Genomic DNA, 21,371 nt, shown 5'->3' with positions numbered 1-21,371 from the left:
TTGATCTTCGTATCAAAATCAAAGTTCATCTGGGAGCTGTCAGATTTGTTCTCTGCATGAGCATTCATTATTAACTTCTCCTGAGAACAAACATTAAAAGGCAACAAAACATCTGCATTAGTAAGATTTTCATCCACAACATACATTGGTCGTTTTCAGTTAAATAATCTTGAAGGTCTGGTTTTCTCCACTGAGGTGACTGTTATATACATCATGAGTTTGGCATTAAACACGAATCGAGTAAATTAATAAACTTACTGAGGAAAAGTTATCATGTCATGCCTAAAGTAAACCCTCTTACTTCTTTATTGTCTTTTGTTAAGCCATGTTGCCTCTGTGTCTCTGTACACATGCCTTCTGTTATCTTCCGTCCTCATGAAGTTGGTAATTGTCAAATTCTGGCCTAAAAACCACCAAGACCGCACACAATGCTCTTTCATGTAACATTGTTCATCCATAACTCTTAATATAAGTAATGAGTACAACTGTTTTCATCATCCAATGAAGTATGCCTTGCCAAAAGTTTAACGACACAAATCAGGTGGAAAAATACGGCTTCACAACCAAATATTTACAAAACATTTAAACGAAAAATCCAGACAAGTTCATAAAGATGAAATTGAAAGTAATTTGTACATTTACAACAATTCAAGCCATATAAATAAAGGAAAACAATATTTTTTTACAAAATTAACTTAGGCACATATCAGATTGCTTCAATTTTTAAAAATCAGGCTGGCAGAATTGATTCATATGAATTCAACCTAGACTAAAAATGAAAATGTGGTAACACTCTCTTCCTTATTTATAGACAATTCCCATGGGTTTATTTTATGTGTATTAAAGCACACACCTGGATACACCAAAAAGAGGTTGTCAGTGACTTTCCAGTCTCTTTCTCCAACCTTGGCAAACTGGACTTCATTCCGAACAGACATTGGTTACGGTTGCCGTTCTTCATTGCAGCTTTGGGATCAGGGTGAAGCAGGTAGAGTAAAGATTGTTGGCGGGAACTGCAACATTGTATAACATATGTCACACTATTGACAAACTGATTCTATGGTAGTCAGCATAGGATTAATCCACTGCTTGAAGCTATATATTTAACCTCAACATCATATGCACGTTAAAAACCTGTATGTATAGCTTAAAAGAAAAGACAACAAATAGTATAACCCAAGTTAATCAGGAAGAGGGGTGGAAAGAGACCTAATCAACCAAAACCATTTTTTTTTTATTTGCTTGGTTACTCGATAAATAAATTTTTATTCTGGGATTCTTACGATGCACATAGTTAAAGCAACAGGGAACATGATGTCTCATCATTCACACCCTATGCATATATAGTTAGAAGACAAACCAGTGTTTGGGTGACACACGTAGAAAGAGTTGCGTTCTAAGATGAATAGATAGATGTAACTTGCACCCGATTTATCAAAACTGATAACATGGTGGTGCTTTTGATTTTTTCACTGTGCCACATCTCAGTTATGCAACATCATAAAGGCAAAAAGTTATGCCTTTTAATCTTCGCATTGAGTACAATGACGTGTTTTGAAAGGTCGGAAACTGATCGAGGTCAGGCTGACAGACAAGGGTTGGGGCTAATAACATGCACTACATAGTAAAGCCACGAATCACAGTAAGTGCTAAGTGCTTTATGTAAGCAACTCACCAGAAATAGAGCATATCGATCATGGTGACCACATTAGTCCCAGCTTTGCTTTGAAGATCAGAGATATCAATAGCCAAGGAAACATTTGGGATAGACATGGTGATGTTGGCAATTGTGTGCTTGATGGGGGAGATGGCGGTCAAAGTCTCTCCTGTCCTTTTGGTGGGCACCTTTTCGAAGCTTATATCATTTTTAATCTGTTATGCAACAAAGACAACAAAGATCAGATAATCATCAGAAAAAGGTAACAAGCTTTGTGTGCTGTATTATTACAATATAGAATGGAAATAAAATTCAACAGAAATCATCATAATTCATATATGTACATGTAATATTTCATAACACGACAAAAAGAATCTGCCAGCTACTAGTCTAATAGGTTTTATCTGTGAGTTCTACATACAAGCATTACAGGATTTGAAATGGGGTTTGATGGAGACCTGACTTATACTACATGAGAGTGCATTACGATGTTTTTGTTGAAACAATTCCCCACTGGAATATAAACTTGTCTATTTGACCATCCTCCAGATATAGGTATATCTGGAGGATATAGCTCATGGTATAGGGTTTCTATTATGATTTTCTTCTACAAAGCCACACAATTTTCATATCGCATAATTGTAGTACTTTTTACTCTTATTTTCCTTTCCATATAAGTTACTGAAACTTCAGAGTAAAATATCTTGTCTTATTTGGAATTTTAAGGATAATGTAAATATACTGCATTTTAATGTTGGTTCATTTCCAACCTGTCACGTCACATTTGTTCACAGTTAGCCCCTATTCACACCCCACTTCAGAAGTGACATCATTTTGCTGAAAAGTTTTAAGATGTTAATTAATTTATTTAATCATGTAGCTGGCAAAATCAATTCATCCAAACTCTGTTTACACATAACAGTTTTGGCCATTAATTAGATTGTACAATGTATTATACTGTTGGTGCCTAAAGCCATACTCAAGGATTTCTGACATTTTTCTATGCCACTTCTCTTTGCCTTTTATCTGACAAACCTTCAGGCTAAAAGTCACAGCCTTACCAGCGAGAGCTTGATTTGAACAAGCAATGACATTAGTCATGGGAGCTCTAGGTAAGAACTCCTTATTCATTATATGTATGTGTGTATGCTTGGGGTTTAACATTGTTAAACTTTACAGTCTTTGGTATGACCCATGACCCGGACGCTCTAACCACTAGGCCACAGAAAAGGTCTATAATAAATATAATAACTGATATTTCCAAACAAGCGTTCTTTGTAAATCTACAAATACACATATGGCTCACATTTACACCCAATTCATATTGTGTTTTGCCCCCTCTCTCAAGTGTGAGGTTCCAATGTTTAAAGCTGGATGGTGACTCAGCAGTGGGTGGATGAAATGCCGTACTGAACGTCAGAAGAGTATTATCATACTCAGGGATGGAAACTGTCGCTTCAAGCGCTGTTGTGTTCATATTCCGCTTAAACTCAGCCAAAACCTGGCGCTGAAGAGATTCACCTATAAAACATACAAAGCAATCGCAATGATTCAGTTGTCACTTCACTGTCCTGTGCTGTTCTAACTATTTCCTAAACCTCACTGGGCATCGCTGAAGAAGCATGGTTATTGTAACTACTGTATTTTAACGTAAGTTTGGTATTTTTCAAGTGACATTCTACTTGTTTCTGACTGATCGATCACTATACGGCCACTTGAGTGTTTTTTGGGCTGTTTGATTTCCGATCAAAAATAGTCTTTAAATCTTTGAAGGCCTTTAAATGCTTCTGAAAGAGCATTTTTAGGTGATATACAGTATACTGTAACAGATCAATGTTTATGCTGTGTTCCAGCACCATATCACATTTAACAAACTATCTGGAAATATTGCTTTTGCAATACATGTCCCCTTATTGGTTTGAGACATAAGCATGTATGACACTTCACAGCAGCACAACGACGGCCATAATGTTTGTTGAATACAAATAGAACAGTGTACAAAACTAGTGCCTGATGCGTAACTGGTCATGGAGCCTCAGTCTCTTTTAAATTCTATACAACAAACTGTCTTGCATCATGCAACCAAGTTCTGTTGAAAAAAAAAAATTGATGCTGTTTATTAAAATTCAATACCACGAAATGTCACTATCAGTAAAGAATTATAAGTCAAACTGCCCTTACCAGGAGCTGTGTATTCAACAGTTGTGTAACGAATTAAATGGACTGCTTTGGGATCCTGTGCACCTTCAACAGGCTTAACTTCATGCTTCAGTTTGAACACAAGGTTGTACCTATGCAATTCACTACAACAACAACAGTAAATAATGTAAAACTCTCAATAAATTACAAATGTAAAAGCAAACATATTAATAACAGAATAATACATGAAACATTTTTCCAAAATTGAAAGATTATAAGAAGCACAATAAAAAGTAAAAAATCTGAATTCACCCAGAAGTGTACTGCTGAAGAAGAAGATTGAGAAAAAATAAACTATGACAGAGAATTTAGTTGAAATTACAGTAATATCTCCTGTACTCTGACTTTGATGATGCCTTGCCCTAGGAGTTCAGATTCCAGATGGATGAAATGTGCAGAACCCAGACGAAACTGCTACGCTGTACCAATAACCCAACAAACATCCAAGGTTGCACGCTATCCATTTGTTCCCGGTCCTGTAACGAACCCCGTAGCTAACTGGCAGCATCACTATCTCAACCGAGCAGTATGTCAACGGCCTGTGTAAAGCTTGGCATGCATTTGAGCTTAAGATTCAACTGAACTCAATATGACTGTTGCTGACACTCGTGTATGCGAAATAATCATCGAACTCAACCAGAATTGTCAGAACTGGGGAACTAGTAAAACATCCTTCCCGCCTGTAACAAAACTGCCTAAAGTTTTGAATTCTTGTGTTTTTTCCTTTATTACATAACCATTACCCACATGTTTGCTCACAAAATGCAACGTACAAGAAGAAAGTGGTTGGTTCTTCCGAGTTCCTCCTCGAAAAGGCAACCTGATGAGTAGTAGTTTTTGGAAGGTACATCTGTGACTGAGACCAATTTCGCACAACCAGTTGAGTTGAGGCTCTCTCTATAGTTCTCGTTTATGCCTAGCTTTGCGGCGTTTTTGCTCAAATGGCTTTACTCAGTTCACACTGAGACATCACACTGTGTCTTCTGAAGGCCATCAGAATGACCCATGGAACACATCTATGACCACATTTCTTCTCACTTCTGGCATAACACACCATTACACTTCATACAAACCCACTGATTTTTGTGGGTTTTTTTTTTGGTGTTTCATTTTGATCGTACTAACATCGATTAATCGACTTACGGGTCCACTGGGCTGAGGATGAGGTCAGCGCTAACTGGCCCAGTTAATGGGAAATACGGATAAGCCTCTGACTCGGAGGCGTTCTGATAAGTGGCCACCCAGCACAGCTTCCTTCCTGTCACCTTGGTTAACTTTGGAGACGTGCATTTCTCATGATTCACAGTGTGATCTGTAGACCCGGACAACATCTCCTCTGTATCTCTGTGTAGCAGGTACAAATCACCTCTGCAACAATATCAAGCAAGAAAATTAAGATGGATTTAATATACATATATATATATATATATTTATATATATATATATATATATACACATATGATTACTGTTTAACAAAATGCTCAATCACTTGTGGCTTGTATGATTGCAGTTAGGTTCATGGATGAGAAAACCCGAGTGACTGGTGGTAGCTAGTGCCCTTCCTGACAAGGTACCTGACAAAATTCAGAACTGAAAGCGCTGCCAAAACAGTGAGTGCAGAATTCTAATTCAAGACAACATTGGTGAAGGGCCTGATGCAACAAAACAGAGCTTTACATTAAAGATGGCCAGTTGCCTAGTTCATCACTCACTGACTGATAAACTGATACTAAAATATACAGTTTAAAGGCAAAGAAAACACTAAAATGAAGAATATTTCAGACCTAAGACCACCAAACACTATTCAAGAAAATGGTTCAATTTATTTTTTTTTTTTAGCATTTTCCAACCGAGTAAAATGGCTTAACGGATTCTGATTCTACGGCCATCACATCCATATATATTTAGCTTGAAATGGTTAGTTTGAAGATCAAGTCATCTTCAGACTTCAGCATTCATATATCTATACATACATGTATATGCATTTTGACTGATGACATCTAGCAACCTATTTGAGCTAAGTGATAAAAACCTGACTGAACTCACATTCAACCAAAGTTTTCAAATGCATTTTACTAGGTTGAAAAAAATCTTAAAACATGATTTAACTATTTTAATGAACAGTGTTTAAAGGTCTTTTATCTGACATATACTTCACATTAGTGCTTTCTTGCCTTTAAGGATATACTATGATCAAATTAAACACACCTTGATCACACTAAGATATGTCAGGTGGAAGTATTTTATGTCCATATAGTAAAATAGTTAGGCACCTGTTCAAAAAGTAAAACATACACCTGTTTAGGAACAAAAATGCATGTACACAAAATATTACTCTTCATATACAGAAGTGCCCTTTTTTACATAACATGCATTCCTGTTTACATTCAAGCAGTACCTGTTCACCTTTTATTTGTAAGAATTCTCATAACAGACAAAAGGTGGCATTTTCAAAAAAAAGTCATGTGATATGTACCGCACAGACAGCAGATTCCTTGGGCCCTCTATGTTTTCCCGAAAGAAGGTGAGTTCCCGTTGAGCGAACGCCAGCCCTCCGCCAATGCTCACATTAACAACGTTGGTCAAGTTTGTCTTTAGACCAGTTCTGTATGGTAGAGTAGGCATTGGCACAGATATCTCCCCTGAAAATTGCCAAGCACCACTGAAATACACAAAAGAAAAAAAAAAGAAGAAAAAATAACATAGACACAATTTAAATATATTCAAGAGGAAAATGATACATGAACAAATATCAAAAGCATTTCTGATATCTGGTTTCATGTAGCTTTTCAACACTGTTACATCCACATAACTACTGTAGTGACCAGGGGCTGGATTTACAAAGCCCTTTTAACATTGCAAGCCTTTAACTGCTACAGCAACATAATGCATACCGCGCTAATCGCCCATATAAAGTTACGTGCACACTATGATAGCGTAATGATAGCTTTGTAAATGTGATAACAGTACTGAAGTTCTGTGAAAATGGACAAGGTATCTACCATAAGTATCATGGAAACTTAGATGGCATAATTTTCCGCTCCAAAAGGCAAATCTATTTACACTGTATCAGAATAAAACTGTACACTGTATCAGAATAAAAGAAATTTCCACACCATTGGATTGTTTTAAATACTAGGAGGAAATTGAATCTAACTATCAAAGGTCCATTGCACATGAAGCACAATCTCCTGTAAATATACTTGCCTAACTCCAGCAGTTGCATTTCCATTCACAGGCTCTCCCTTTACAGCAATGCCCTTTATATTTGCCTTCACGAATATGTCCACCAGCAGGGCTCTAGTGCCGTCCACGCTTAGTTTCAGAGGTAGCCCTAATTGGGTTGGGATGGTCTTGTGAACATCCAAAAACTTGGCAAAGAATCCTGTCACAAAGTTCTTTCCCTTGGCAAGCTGGTCAATCAGCTTCTGCAGGCTGATCATCTGTAACACACCTTTGGCCGTACTGACAGTCTTTGCTTTGGCAAACAATGTCTCCAATGTTGTATAGCCCAGTTCCACACCTATGTATATAAAGAAGAGTACGGAAATGAACTCTGTGGCACAAAAATAACACTGACTTCACTTCTTCTTAACACATACATACTAAGTGTTGATACATTCAAGGTTACTGCATGGGAATCTAAGTTCTGCAAACAAGAGCTCACCTTTGAACTTCACATATATATGACCAGACGGAAAGGTCAAGCGAGGATAGTTCACGTCTTCAAAGATCTTTTGGAACCGTGATCTAAAATCATCCGGGATATAGGACATGTTTGGTTTTCTCAGCATTTCCATCAAGGTCGCCATTCCTGGAGGCATTGGTGGCAGAGATCCAGGCCCAGGTGCACCTTTTCCTGGTGAGGCAGCACCACCTCCTCCAGGTAGCTTAAAGCCAGGGGGTAACTTCATCCCAGGTGGTAGTTTGCCATCAGGGGGCAGCTTAAATCCTGGAGGCAACTTGAACCCAGGTGGTAATTTCCCAGCTCCACCAGCCTGGGCAGCTTTTGCAGCAGCTTTGCGAGCAGCTTCCATTTGTGCCATGGCAGCCTGGATTTTGGGCAAAGTCATTCCACTAGTCAAGAACTGTAGAATTTCCTTGGCTCCCATTTTTGACGAATTTTTCTTCTCACCAAACAAGGCTTCTGTTATCATTTCAAAACCTGGAAAAACGACAAAAAAAAAAAAAAACATTGCAGGTTTTTCAAAACTGACCACTGCACAGGTTTTATAAGTACCTAATCTATGTCCAATTCCTTCAATACAAAGCACTGAAACACAAAAGATGATTCAAAGAACACAATGAAAAGATCACTGACAAGAACATAACTTGAGCTAAATATATTTAAAATTTATGTATCGATGCTCTACAATAAAACAATAAGCTGAATTTGTAGTTTGTATCTTCCCTACTGAGTGATTCAAAATCCTAACAGAGAGTTTCTGAAGAGGTCTGAAATGTCTAGGAAGGCTCAATATTAGAAAAGTGTTTCATAGTTGTCACGTTGAAGCAGTAAGTGAAATTCCTGATTATTGCATACTGGTACTTAACAATAATATATTAATTACTTGATAATACTCTTTCTACTAGGTCTAATGCATAAACCTGGCACTGAACGACTGCAACTGCATTCAGTTCATTTTGGGTTTTTGTATAAGAAATCATTTTCAGGCACTTTAGCTATTACTGTTACCAGAAAGGTCGCCACTTTTTTATTTGCATTATTGCCGAAGAGGTGTAATTGTTCACTCTTACCAGAAAGGTCAGCACCCACTTCAAAGAGATGATGAACCACATCATTACGGTTAACACTGATGTTGACAGTGAGAGATTGTGGCAAGAAGCTGGTCGGCTCATACACAATGTTAACCTCTGCTGTTATGCCCAGTTCGGTGTTAAGCACTGGTATGACGACTACCCGAGAGAGTTCTCCATAACGAGACTTTCTGTACAGGAAAATATCCAGCTCGGGTAGAGTTTCCTTCAATTCTGACAACAGTGTTTTCCACATAGACTGCAGGCTGAAGGACAGAAGAAAAACAGATATTGCAAATGCACGTACGCACATCGTATGTGCACTATAAACACACACAATGCACACACAAATAATAATACTCTTGAAGTAAAATTAAAATTAATCTCTTGTAGGATTAGAATAAGATGAACAACATAGAAATACACCTTTTATCTTCAAAAACAAAGTGCTGAAATCATCAACTAACTGATGTGACTTGTGTACTTACCTACGAAACCTTGGATCACTTGACTCCAAAATGTTGACAACACTGGAGAGCATGTAAGTACGCAGATGGAAGTTTTTCTCTTCCTTTAATAGCTGAAGGATACTCTTCAGTGTTGATCGTTTTTCATCTCGCACAAGAATGCCAAAAGCTGTTGTTCTCACAATGACAGTTTGTGTAGGGTCGTTGGTCAGACGGAAGAGCCTCTCTCTAATGTTGTCATCCAGGTACATCTTCTGTAGCGCCTGTGAACACGCACAAGATTATCTATATTCTATAATTTACCTGATTACAAAGAAGAAGTACAAAATTGTTAAGTTTGCCTGGTTTTATCTATACGGCTGTATAATACTGTTGTCAAAAAGACTTAACTTACAGGTATGGCAGGTGACAGCAGAAACCACTAGGCCCTTGACATTAATGGTTATTAAAATCAGGATACAGAGGTTCTGAAAGCTGCAATGTTGAACCAATAAAGAGATGGACTCAGTGATTGATGAATTTTTTAAATTCACTTGCCATTAATATATACTGCTAAAAGATATTGTTTAATGACTGTCTGTATACAGGCTATGAACAATTAACAGTAAATATTTTTTGAACTTAAACAGAGCTCTAATCAAGTGGCTTTACTGTGTGACTGTTTAACCAGGTGGCTTATATGTTAAATTGTTACCTGGAGAGCCGATCTGACAACAACATCTGGAAGTTCTGAGTTTTCGGCACAGTTAAGGAGAGCTGGAACCAGTTGTCTGGTTTTAGTCATGGTTTCATCAAATGACACTTGAGCAAAATGGCCAATGGTACCCACAGCCTGGAACAGAAATGATTACTGTATGATTTGTCAGTTGAAAGAGATCAATAAAAGAAATCAATGATTGTCACATCCAAACAGGTTGCCGTTTAAGAGAATACACACCACTTTCATTTCCACAAAACCTCAGTCACTATGTAATTCACATGAAAAGACACCTGGCTTAAGAAAGATCATAGTAACCTGCAATATCATAAAATGAGAAATGTATAGACCTTTAAAGCAGTAAGAAACTCAGTCAGTTGTTCAGGATTGTCAGAGTCCTTCTTGAATATGCCAGGTTTGCAATTTTCTCCCAGCTGGTCTCTGATGTAGCGCAATGTTTTGTACACAGACCCATCTTGCTGAAAGTGGATCAATTGAAAAATATTAAACTTCACCTATAATTCAAATGAAACTGATACAAGACAGAAAATATTCACTTAACTTAGGAAAGTCTCTGTATTAAGGTACATTTAGTTATATGTAACAGGTTATAAAGAGTTGAAGTTACATGTATATGAGAGGATATGCGGACAAACACGAAGACATGAACTCAGTCAAAGCCACATGACATTGCCCATTGTGAGAGGCCTTGGTGTTTGATATTTAACTGTCAGTTGCTCAGTTTATAGGCTTTAAGTAAGGAGCCTTGCCAAAGAAAGTCAATGTGCAATGGTTCCCTCCTGGCTGAAATCAGATTGAGTACACAGTAATATTTGTCTTAAACAAGACATTGTACAAGAATAGGTCATTTATTTCCAAAAAAAAGCATTTCAAAATGATATTTTACACTTGTTTCTAAAACAAAATATATCAACTTTATTATCTGTAGTGTGAATTTTGTGAACACATGAAATATCTAAAATATATCTCTTTTATTTTGCTTTAATTTTCTTTTTATATTGAGGCCTGCCTTGCGCAACTTTCTTACATCTGTCTCATGCAGCAAAGACCTAATAATTTACCAATTTACCCTATTCAATTAGTTTTTGATTTTTTTTTAGTGTTAAATTTGATGTACAAACATTTTGCAGTTGTTCCTTGTCCAGTTTTGCCCCATAGGCTCTGACCACTCCACTCAACCACAGCAGACAATTTCCAGTCTTCTTTGTTTTACAAATCTCCTGTTTATGAAAGATAAAATAAGCTCTAGAAATCATGTTAAGCCACAAGAATAATAACCAAAGCCATAACAAGCTTAGATTATCCTTACATATTAGTTCATCTGATGTATATTTTTTCTCACGTACAGCTTACTGTTGTATTGCTAGCTGGCAATAACTGAGAAAAAATAGGTATGACTACTTTAAAACTTTAATTATTTCAAATGGCTACAATTACATGTATAACAACAGGAGAATGTTACACAAACATTTTGTTAGTGTGTCTTAACAAGAGCAAGAAATAACAAACATGTATAATATATAAATAAATTAATCTGTTGGAAGGGATTTATATTGTGCAAGAAGAAAATGTAAAATTCCTTATAGTTACCAGCACATTTGACACAATACTATCTGTGGCTGAGTTGTAATTAAGTGCCAGGTCCAGCAAGAATGCGGACACAAGGTAACTGTCAATCTGAGTTTCAGCAATGTGTCGCGAAATCTCACTGATGCAAGCAGGAGTACCACATGACATCAGACCATCCACCATGAATGAGTCCATCACAGCCTGGAAGGGAAAGCAACATTTAAAAATCAGTTACATGCAGCTTCATTTTTTCATTAGGCTCCCAGTCTGAGGCTAATCAATTTAAAAGAACTTGTTGAAAGGCCATAATGAAAGCATGCCATTGTGTATAAAGTAAGGTTACAGATCAAAGCACCATTCACAGTACTCTCAGCTATGTAGAGGTTTTACTAGAAGCAATGAACACAAGATGAGCTGTACTGTATTCATAGCACTGGCACAAATACTGAAAACCACCCAAGCTCTACAGGCTTGCTTGAAAACCATTATTTCACTGTTTGTTTCATCCTTTCTCATATTTACACAAGAATAATCAATGAGGTTTATCCAATGGAAGTAGGATTGAAGGAGAAAAGGTCATCCATGCAATCCAGGATAAAAAGCTAGATTTTAACATGTGATCTTATTGGTCAATTATTTCTGGCCATATTCAGTTGTCTCCCAGCCAATATTTTGCACCTTTCCTCCCACCATTATGATGGCCACCATCCTATAAGTGAAATATTCTTGAGTACAGCATAATCAAATACACCAATCAAATAAATCAAATAAATCAATAAATCAAATAGTTTGCTGCTAATCCCCTTATTCTTTCCTTACGCATGTCGTCTAGGGCATCAATTGACTAAACTACTACTAACATCTTCTTCCTTTAACATGTTTCATAAGGTGTACGTACATGTAGCGGTTTTAAATTATATATATTTTAACAGTCCACTTTGAATATACATTTGAGTATGCACAATTTACTGATTGCTGCTCAAGATTATTTAGTGGAAGAGTTAAACCCCTGTAACGACTGGTAGCCTAGAGGTTAAGGTGCTTAAATTCAGCAAACCTTAGGCCAAGCATCACTATGACATATATGTCACATGGAACAGTTTGCCAGTACAGCTTGCCATTGGTTATTATTGATGTTATTATTGAAGATTGATGGTTGCCTCTGCTTACATCCGTAATATACTGGTTGCCATCACAGGGCTTAAAAAACAACTAAAATAACTGAAAAATAAAGAAAAAGGAAAAAGTAAGCCAGGTAGAGTTTCTATTACCTTTGTTTTCCTGTCACATTTTGACGCAGTGCAAGTTTTCACTTTGTCATAGGCTTCTTTTATCAACTCTGTTGATGCAGATCGTAACTGTTGAACACATTTGTTGAAAAGATATGGGATGTTCTTCACATTGGATGATGCAGCCTCCCTCATCTCATACAGGAGGTCAAACATGTCATCTGAAGTGACATCGGATTGTTCTGGTTCCCCAAAATCATACTCAAGTTTGACAAGATGCCTGTCTTTCAAGCTACGGTCTATCTTCTTTGATCTGTGTGCTACCACCTCATCCAGCTCAAGGACTTGGCTAAAATAGAAAGAAAATAAGTTGTTGTTTATTTTTTGTATAAAACATGAGACATTGCTTAAATTTATTACGCTTGTTGCCACTGAAGTATCATGCCAAAGACACGAGGCATGACACTGCACCCAGTTACATTACACATGTACTGACACTGGCCAACCAGTCCTGTTTCTTTGCTCTACCTCTCAGTGCTGTGCATCAAGCAAGGCTGCTACATCAACCTTACTGTAGTTCCGTTTTCCTGAATATTAACACCTGACATTTCTTCACACTTTCTTTTTTTTAAATTTGCATTTATACTTTTGACAAGTTGTGTTAACTAACTTTACTGGTTTAAAGCTGAGGAGATGGTTCATGTACCTGATGTTTGTCATCGCTCCTGCCTTGATAGAACCATTGTAGGTAAATGGGATCATAGCCTGGTGATGAAAACAGGTCACCATTTCAAGGTTGGAGCCCTTGATCTTGTAGTCACAGTCAATTGCTGACTCAAAGGGGTAGATCACCTGTGTGGTGGTGGAGGTGCAATTTAAATCACCAAAAAAAATGACAGATTCAAAACACATTTAGAATATCAAAATTTATATATATATATATATATATATATATATATATATATATATATATATATACATTATAATCCATTAATGATTTCTTTTTTTTCATTAATGTTTTTCTTTGTTGTTTCCATTTACATTTTGGTGTGCAACAAACTAGCATAGCATATAAAAGATATCAACCACTATTATATTTGAATTAGTGCTCTCTAAATATAGCAACTAAAGGAGTTTTTTGTTAGCCTAATCCTAATGAAACACTTCAAGGTTATTTATCACGTGACCCTATTGATGCAAATTGGAATAATTCTCAAATTCATTACAGTATACTCTTTCCTTGTGAGGGATTACCTCTGTGTAGTTCTTCTTGAGATAGCCACCTGTGAGCTCATTTATCATGGAATGGAACCTAAACTGGTACCAGAAGATTTCTGGATAAGAACAGGTAGTCAGGTCACGACGACTGTGAACTGCTGAACTGCCTCCTGTTTTCTCAAACTGTGTCGGGCATGAGCCATAAATGTCTACCTGGGAGAGAAAATAAGAGGGGTATACTTGTCCCACTTCATTAAGCATGATTGGTGAGAAGACAAGCAAATTCAAGAGTGTTTTCTACAGGTTTCACTGTTTCTGGGAGATTTCCTCCAGAACTCTCTACCACATTTTACGTATGATTTGTCACATAAAAATTCTCTCTAATTAGTATATATACATATATAATTTTTAAAAAACAATACTGTGTGGAAATATTGGAGAAGTTGAATAAATCCACAATTGTAGAATTTCAATAGACTTTCCACAATTCCCCTACATACATAAAGTAAACTGGGTGATTCTACATCAATATATTTCCTCATTACATACAAATAGACAGGCAGACTGGCTGAGATAATAAACTAGCAGGTGTACAAGGCCCGAACAACATTCTTTAATCTTTCAGCACAAAAGAATAAACATTTTTTCTTCAATTGTTCAAAAAAATCTTGAAAATGAAGTCTTTAATTCTCTGAATTTCAAGGCTTTTCTTCTCAAAGTTCAAGTAGGACAATATCTGCCCAACTCATCCAGTTAACTTACCACAGTTTGAGGTGATTCATACAGTTCTTTGCTCAACATTTTGAGCTGGAGGGCAGAAAGCATGCCTCGTTTAACATTCATGACATCCAGTGGTTCATTGTCCGCAACTATAACAGTGTCATCTACAATCAGTCCTTCCCTCATTTGGAAATACACCAAATTCCTGGAAATCAAAATTTGTTTTTGAACACTGTATTGTATTTGACACAAATACTTTCTGTATAAAATTATTGATACATATATTACAGAAAACAAAAAGCATTAGGCATTTTATAAGCATATTTTACTCATCCAGTTAAAAATTAAATACCACCTATGATTATTATCCAAAGAGTAACAAAAAAAACTAATAGTCAGTTGTTGTTAACTGAAATGAAGTTGTCAATATACATCATGAATTTTATTATGCACAAAACAAGAACTCGTGGTAACTATCTGAAGATATCTTACTTGGACATCTTTGCTGAAAAATCTTTGGATTCTTGCATTTCTTGGAAAGAGTCATTTTGATCGTTTGGGTTGGCAGCACGTTCTTTAATGTTACACTTCTTGACCTGAATAACATATGTCAACATGGCTTACAGAAGTAGGAAATATAAACTTAAAAACTTCAAAGTTAAAATGAATTTCAAAAATAATATAAAACATTATACATGCATGAATATGTAACAACATATCAGGTTAAGTTAGTTAAAAAATAAATTATCACCACAATTCAATGCCACAAGTACATAGAATGAACCAATTACCTCCAATGTCATTTCACACTTTCTTGGAGATGTAACCAGAAGAACACAAGTGAACATGAATCCTGAGCGGTGGTCTGTTGTCCCTGTGATGGCACTTTGGACAACACCAGTGTAAGTGTATTGATATTCTTTCCTCTCCAAGAACCATGAATCTGCACACCCATAAAATGAAGACTAACAATACAATATTAGTTTGTGGATATTTTTAACAAACTTCGAATCACTAAGCTGGGTGGCCAGTGGTATATTGAAAGAAAAATACATGACAGCTTCTGAATTTTCATGACCAAATCTAGTAATAATTCATTACCTATATTCATGACTTCTACATGTATTTATAGCAAAATGAAGTGATTTATATCTTAAGACCTTTAATGCACTGTTAAGCGCCTGTAGTTCAGATATCACACAATCTGACTGAAATAATAAACAAATAAAAATGCACTGATGACCTCTAATACGATGAAAGTCATTATATTACCCTTAGTACATACACATGCACAAGAGGACGTTCATAGAAAAGTCATGAGAAATACTTATTCCTAAAATTTAATAATTCATGTCTTTTTACCACAATTCATTACTGGCTTGTTTATTCAGTACTATTCTGTATTCTGGGTTTTTAGGATAAATGGAAACCCTGATTATGGTACTATGAGCAAGAAAATGAAGACACTGACTGATATCATATCTGTCGTCTTAAGAAACCCGTCTCTTTTAATAAAGGAAATTATTTAGAAATTACTGCAAAGGAAATGTGGATATACATTACCATGCTTTTTGCACCTGCTTGGCCTGGATATAGATTTAGCACCAACATCTGTCCAAACAAATAAATATAACTATTACCTCATCTGTGACCGTGGTATTTATGTCACAGGTCCTAAAATTATCTGCACAAGATATGATGATTAATTTGCACTGGCTTTTAAAGTGGCTGTTGAGTCAGTGAGTGACTCAGTAGCGGGAAGTTAATAGCCTGCAAGACTCCAACTCTTTTTGTTATATTCGCATAGCATTGCTTGAGTCTCAACGCTTACAGTGTTAATTTCATACTCACCGAAGATCCAAGCCGATTCTCAATGCTATCAAACAAGTCTCGTGCAAATAAAAGACACCAACCTGAAGATCTGATTTCTGCACTCCAAGCACTGCCACAATATGTCACTACTCGCTTTAGAACAGATTTATTATAGCCATCAAGGCTTACATGGCCACTGCTGCCATACAGACCCTGCAACGTCTGGAGATTTTGTTTCTTACTACATAGAAGGCATAAAGGACGCTGATTAAAGAGCCATGAACAACTCACATGATTTTCATAGAAACTTTAATATTACATATGTATGCTACATGTATTTTCTGCTTTGCTGGTTTGATTCCAAGATCAAGACGCCAGCATGTGCTTTCTTTGTCTCTGCATATTCACCAATATACAGAGGCTTCAATGTTCAAAACATTTATTCATTTTAATTTGCACTAAAAACTATCAACGTTATCAAAACGTGTCCTGGCTGTTGGCCTGCGACAACTTCGCGAGAGTGCTTGCGCCTAGGCCTGACCGAGCCAGACAGCTCTAATCTCCTGTCGCAACACAGATTTGCCCCCAAGGTGTCGGTAACGTACATTGAACACTTTGAAGCCTTATAGTTGTGCCTCCTTCTATTCTACCTCCATACAACTCAAACCGGTTGTATTGGTTGCAGTATTACTGGGTTGTTGTTGTCGTTTCAATCTATCGGGATATAAGATTTTCTTTTTCAAAACATTTGTGGAGAACAAAATATCGTCATGTGGTGGAGATAAATACATAATTATGTAGAATTATATAGTTGACATTGGCGGTTATAGTCGTAGTTCAAAAATATACCTTAAGTCATTAAGTTACTGTTAATAAATTGATCAAACCCGCTCCTTTTAACTCGTTTCAACACGCGTACTTTTCTGCACACTGGTACATTTTTCTAGACCATAAACCCTTAATAGAGCGCACTCCCATTAAATACCATGTCAAAGAATGGTGCGATATACCATCAATACATATGCACAAACCGGATGACTGGTCTACTTTTAATAGACTGACTTTCTTTGTGCTTTGATAAAGACTATAGGTTACTGGCGAATTGATGTCAATCAAAATATGAAAGCGAATTTCAGGTCTACCTCCAGGACATCCACTGATTTAGTATGTCTGTGCTTATATTACAAATCGACCAGTGCAAATCAAATTCCATTTTGGCTATTATTTTAGAATAACACAAATATGGCGCAGTTGTACCTTTCACGAAATATCAGCCTCGTTTGTGCATATGTTACCGTTCAATATCGGTAACAAAGTTCCTACATTACTTCATTTTAACACTATAAATAGTACAGGTATGAGTCTGATATTTACTGAATGGCAATTCTATGATATGTTTGTTCTTAGTAAAATGCAAAATGGCAAATATGGATTTTTTGGTAAAAAATTCTCCGTTACCTATAGCCTTTTTAATGTACGGTGGTCCTACCTCTATACAGAGGCCAGTCCACTTTCATTAAGCATATTATCTCATTAAATAAATGTAGCCTATATAGGTTACTGTACTTTGTTCCGAAGAAGATGTTGTTTCTGTTATAATGCTATAAATACAACGGAATTTAAATTACGAGAAAAATTATGTACCTTGATACCTTATCTGAATCAAATTCAGTGAAATGCTGTTGCCATGTGGTTTGTATAGAATAAACACGAGAGCATGTGCATGAAGGATTAAATGCCATCAAATATTGTATCAAATGTACGTTTACATCTACAACTTTTGGAAGCAGCAACCTTATTACGGGGCCTTGAAATGGGCATGGTCAAAATATTTGAAATATAAGGAAAAGAAAAGAATAAATGACTAGTAAAATTTTTGCGTATGTCTTTTTAAATAACGTGTTACGCATGCACGATCTAACTGACCAACAGAAATGCACAGTTATGCGCACGATATCTTTAATATAATACGATATATTTGTTATGTTTAAGTTTTGAACATCTTTTTGTTTATTTATACAGATGTTTAAAACACTGCTCAAAATAGTTTTCTTCCAGGAAGAATGTCAGCAATAAGAGTACATAACAGAAACCGATATAGAGCACGTCAGTAACCAGCACTTCGATTAACGATTCAGATGTTATAATGCATGTTATAAATTTCCGATGTATGCACTTGTAACACAGTCTGACAAGAGCATCTTTTTTTTAGGGTTTCTCCAATATCCTGTAGAACAAGAGTTAGCACAGGCATGCATTCTCACATAATAAGGACCTGAACAGTTTAAATAATGGTGTATTTTCCGATATCGAACACTTTACATATCAGCTATTTACAATTGTACAATACAGATGGGAAGGTACCTTACTAAACACCGGAGGAAATAAGGATACAAATCGCAAAGCCCGAATATAGTCGAAGTGAAAGCGTTTCCTTGAAAGTCAAATACATGTAATATGATGACAAATTTTACTAGTTGCCTGTATATGTATAAACAGTTTATGTGTCATTTTTTTCGTAAAACTTAAGTTTACCATTTTTATGTTATAGTCGGAAAAAAAGATGATAATAATAAAACAAATACCGTTAAGATATAAATGTACGGTAATTCTCTTTACAGTGTGATAACTTATACTGCCACGCTAATAATATTGCATTTAAGGGATATTATTGTTTCATTGTTCTCATCATAATGTTATTTCACATTTGCTTTCATTTTACCTTTATTAAATCATTATGTTCTTCATATCTCTGCCATCATTTATCCATTTTGCAAGCTATGACAAGAACATCAGCTGTCAAATGGCTATTTGGGAACATTGTAAGATTGATTATGGTGAAAAAAAACCATATGATTATGCACATTCTATAGTTTCTCTAACTTTTGGGGATTTTGGGAAGCACGTGCGAATATACTTATATTAACTATTTTGGATATAAACAATAAAATCACGATCCAAGGATTAGGTGAATTCTGATAGCGCGTCCAAAACATTTCCCATTAAAACGCAAATTTTCCTTCCAGGAAATAATATGGGTAAGACGTTATTCCATGCATTCATACGACAAACATACATAATAGCTTGAAGTATTTTGAAATTCTTCAAAAGCATCCATATAATTGTGTTTGACAATTTATATAACAATACCATGCCATCAGTATTTGTGTATCAATTAAAGATACGGTATTTGCTCTAGAATTCATACAGAACCTGATATAGTATTGGGAAGTCTAGAGATGGGTATACTCATCATTGACCGAATTTTAGTTCAATGCCAGTCTAAGTACCGATGTATGTAACATGATCATCGTGCACAGAGACATGGTGGTGTCGCGATCTGTACCGCTGGCGTCAAATAGACAGAATATCTGGCTACACGCAGCAACTTCTTTGACACGGAGCTGTAAAAGGAATTGATCATGCAGTGAATCTACATGTATATATCTGTATGTAACATAGTGTTAATGGTTACCTGACACAAGACTTAGAGTCCACAACAATGCGGCCACACCGCAAAGCGTGACACCCTTCACCATGTTGAAACGACGAAAGGTTTTGTCCAAGTTCTTCAGAGCCCTCTATTCAAGATGACAAATGAGCTCTGCTCCTTCTGAGAACGACAACAAACATAGATATGCGAGTCGCAGTGCAGTGCGAGGGCTTTGACCAACTGATAAGATGGGGAGTGGTCCGAGGAAATCTCATGGGTTCCTTGCCCTGACCCTGGATCGTCGCGTGCTGACCCCTTGGACTCTGCCCGGATTTGGTGTCAACACATCCTTACTCTCGTATTGTCCACGCCAGGCTCCCACTGACAGCCGATAGCGGCCTGGTTTTCTTGTACCATATGCCTAAGTGTCAGATATACGTCCGCATCTTAATATGTAGACCGATATGGCCTGACAAACGGTATACGGTCCATTTAGTGGGGGGAGGGCGCAGTAACCATGGGGAGCAACGCATGTTCCTTGCCCTATCTTTACTTCAATCACTGCCACAGAGATAAAGCTTGGTCGTGGCCAAATAGAGACAACCGAATTAATCTTTGCCAAATACTTTAAAACCACACAGACTTTGACCAGAACTGAAACACAAAAGATGTATTGGGGTTGTGAACCTATTTATACGTGTAGTAATTCAGTTACCGTTTTGTTCGGCCAATCGTTATCAGACCCATACCTAATCTGGAACAAGATGTCATAGGCCAATGAAAATATTTTAGCAATCACAGCTTGGGTCTTTATTAACATCGTGAACTAATAGAAAAAAGGCTCATAAACCTGTACAGTTAATTTTGGGGAAAACATGTATACTTGCATTCTATATATACTTCTATAGCCATGTACAAATACAGACAGACCTGCGGCCCAGCTATTTGCTTACAGCTTCATAAGATAAACACATTATATATTCGAATCTAGGAGTTAAATCAGCCTGATCCATGCAAAAACAAAACTAGTCAAAACTTTCTACGCAAGGAATGTCTATAGGTGAACAAATTAAATCAGTATCCAAAATAATCGTGTATAACAAGCTATACTTGATACGTTGTCCTACTTTATCAAAATATGTATCTCAGCTGAGCTTTGATTTCAACTGTTCATATATTCAGCGTGGCGATCTAATTCAGCACGATCGGTACAAAGCCTCAGGTTAAGTGTATTAGACACAATTTCTGAAGCAGAGCCATCGCCATATCTTTGTTATGGCATAAAATTCCTTTCTTTAAGAAAGAATAGATGTTTTTAAATAGTTCCTTCTGAGTGTGAAAATACTGATGTGTCTACTTTCGTTTTGCCTATACTTCTTAGACTTACATCATCGGAAAAATGATGTCTATACTTCGAACCCCTCACAAGCAGATTCCGAAAATCATTTTTTCAGAATATTAAGAATACCAGTCATGCCTTAACGTTGATCGTAAGTAAAACCTGACGAATTATAATGACAACTATAAATACCTGAAGTAAATTTAGAACAATCAAAATTTTCAAATGTTTGGAGTGACGGGATTCTTATTT

General features: G+C 36.5%; 1 protein-coding gene across 1 annotated transcript; it reads right to left on the bottom strand.

The window, feature by feature from the left end:
• Nucleotides 1-62: 62 nt before the first annotated feature.
• LOC135470585 (uncharacterized) lies at nt 63-20,184 on the bottom strand. Its single transcript, XM_064749611.1, has 24 exons — nt 19,823-20,184; nt 16,099-16,146; nt 15,327-15,478; nt 15,028-15,131; nt 14,578-14,740; nt 13,852-14,028; nt 13,304-13,449; nt 12,640-12,946; nt 11,390-11,569; nt 10,921-11,019; nt 10,129-10,257; nt 9,776-9,913; nt 9,103-9,344; nt 8,615-8,880; nt 7,524-8,021; nt 7,064-7,379; nt 6,333-6,518; nt 5,000-5,224; nt 3,839-3,960; nt 2,964-3,178; nt 1,676-1,872; nt 854-1,013; nt 302-403; nt 63-80 (listed from the first exon to the last, which is right to left on the bottom strand). Exons 1-23 carry the CDS (start codon nt 19,884-19,886, stop codon nt 392-394), a joined length of 4,146 nt encoding a protein of 1,381 aa, XP_064605681.1. The 5' UTR covers nt 19,887-20,184; the 3' UTR covers nt 63-80; nt 302-391.
• Between the last annotated feature and the right edge of the window lie 1,187 nt (nt 20,185-21,371).

Source organism: Liolophura sinensis, chromosome 7 (genome assembly GCF_032854445.1).
Source record: "Liolophura sinensis isolate JHLJ2023 chromosome 7, CUHK_Ljap_v2, whole genome shotgun sequence".
Lineage (NCBI taxonomy): Eukaryota > Metazoa > Mollusca > Polyplacophora > Chitonida > Chitonidae > Liolophura > Liolophura sinensis.
This window is presented reverse-complemented; position numbering and strand designations above follow the sequence as displayed.

Excerpts from the sequence above, each read along its gene's own strand:
- LOC135470585 (XM_064749611.1), bottom strand. The coding sequence starts at position 19,886 with ATGGTGAAGGGTGTCACGCTTTGCGGTGTGGCCGCATTGTTGTGGACT. Across the intron at positions 15,132-15,326 it reads AGTGTGAAATGACATTGGAG|GTCAAGAAGTGTAACATTAA; the intron begins GTAATTGGTTCA and ends TATGTTATTCAG. Across the intron at positions 9,914-10,128 it reads AGTTTCTTACTGCTTTAAAG|GCTGTGGGTACCATTGGCCA; the intron begins GTCTATACATTT and ends TTTCTGTTCCAG.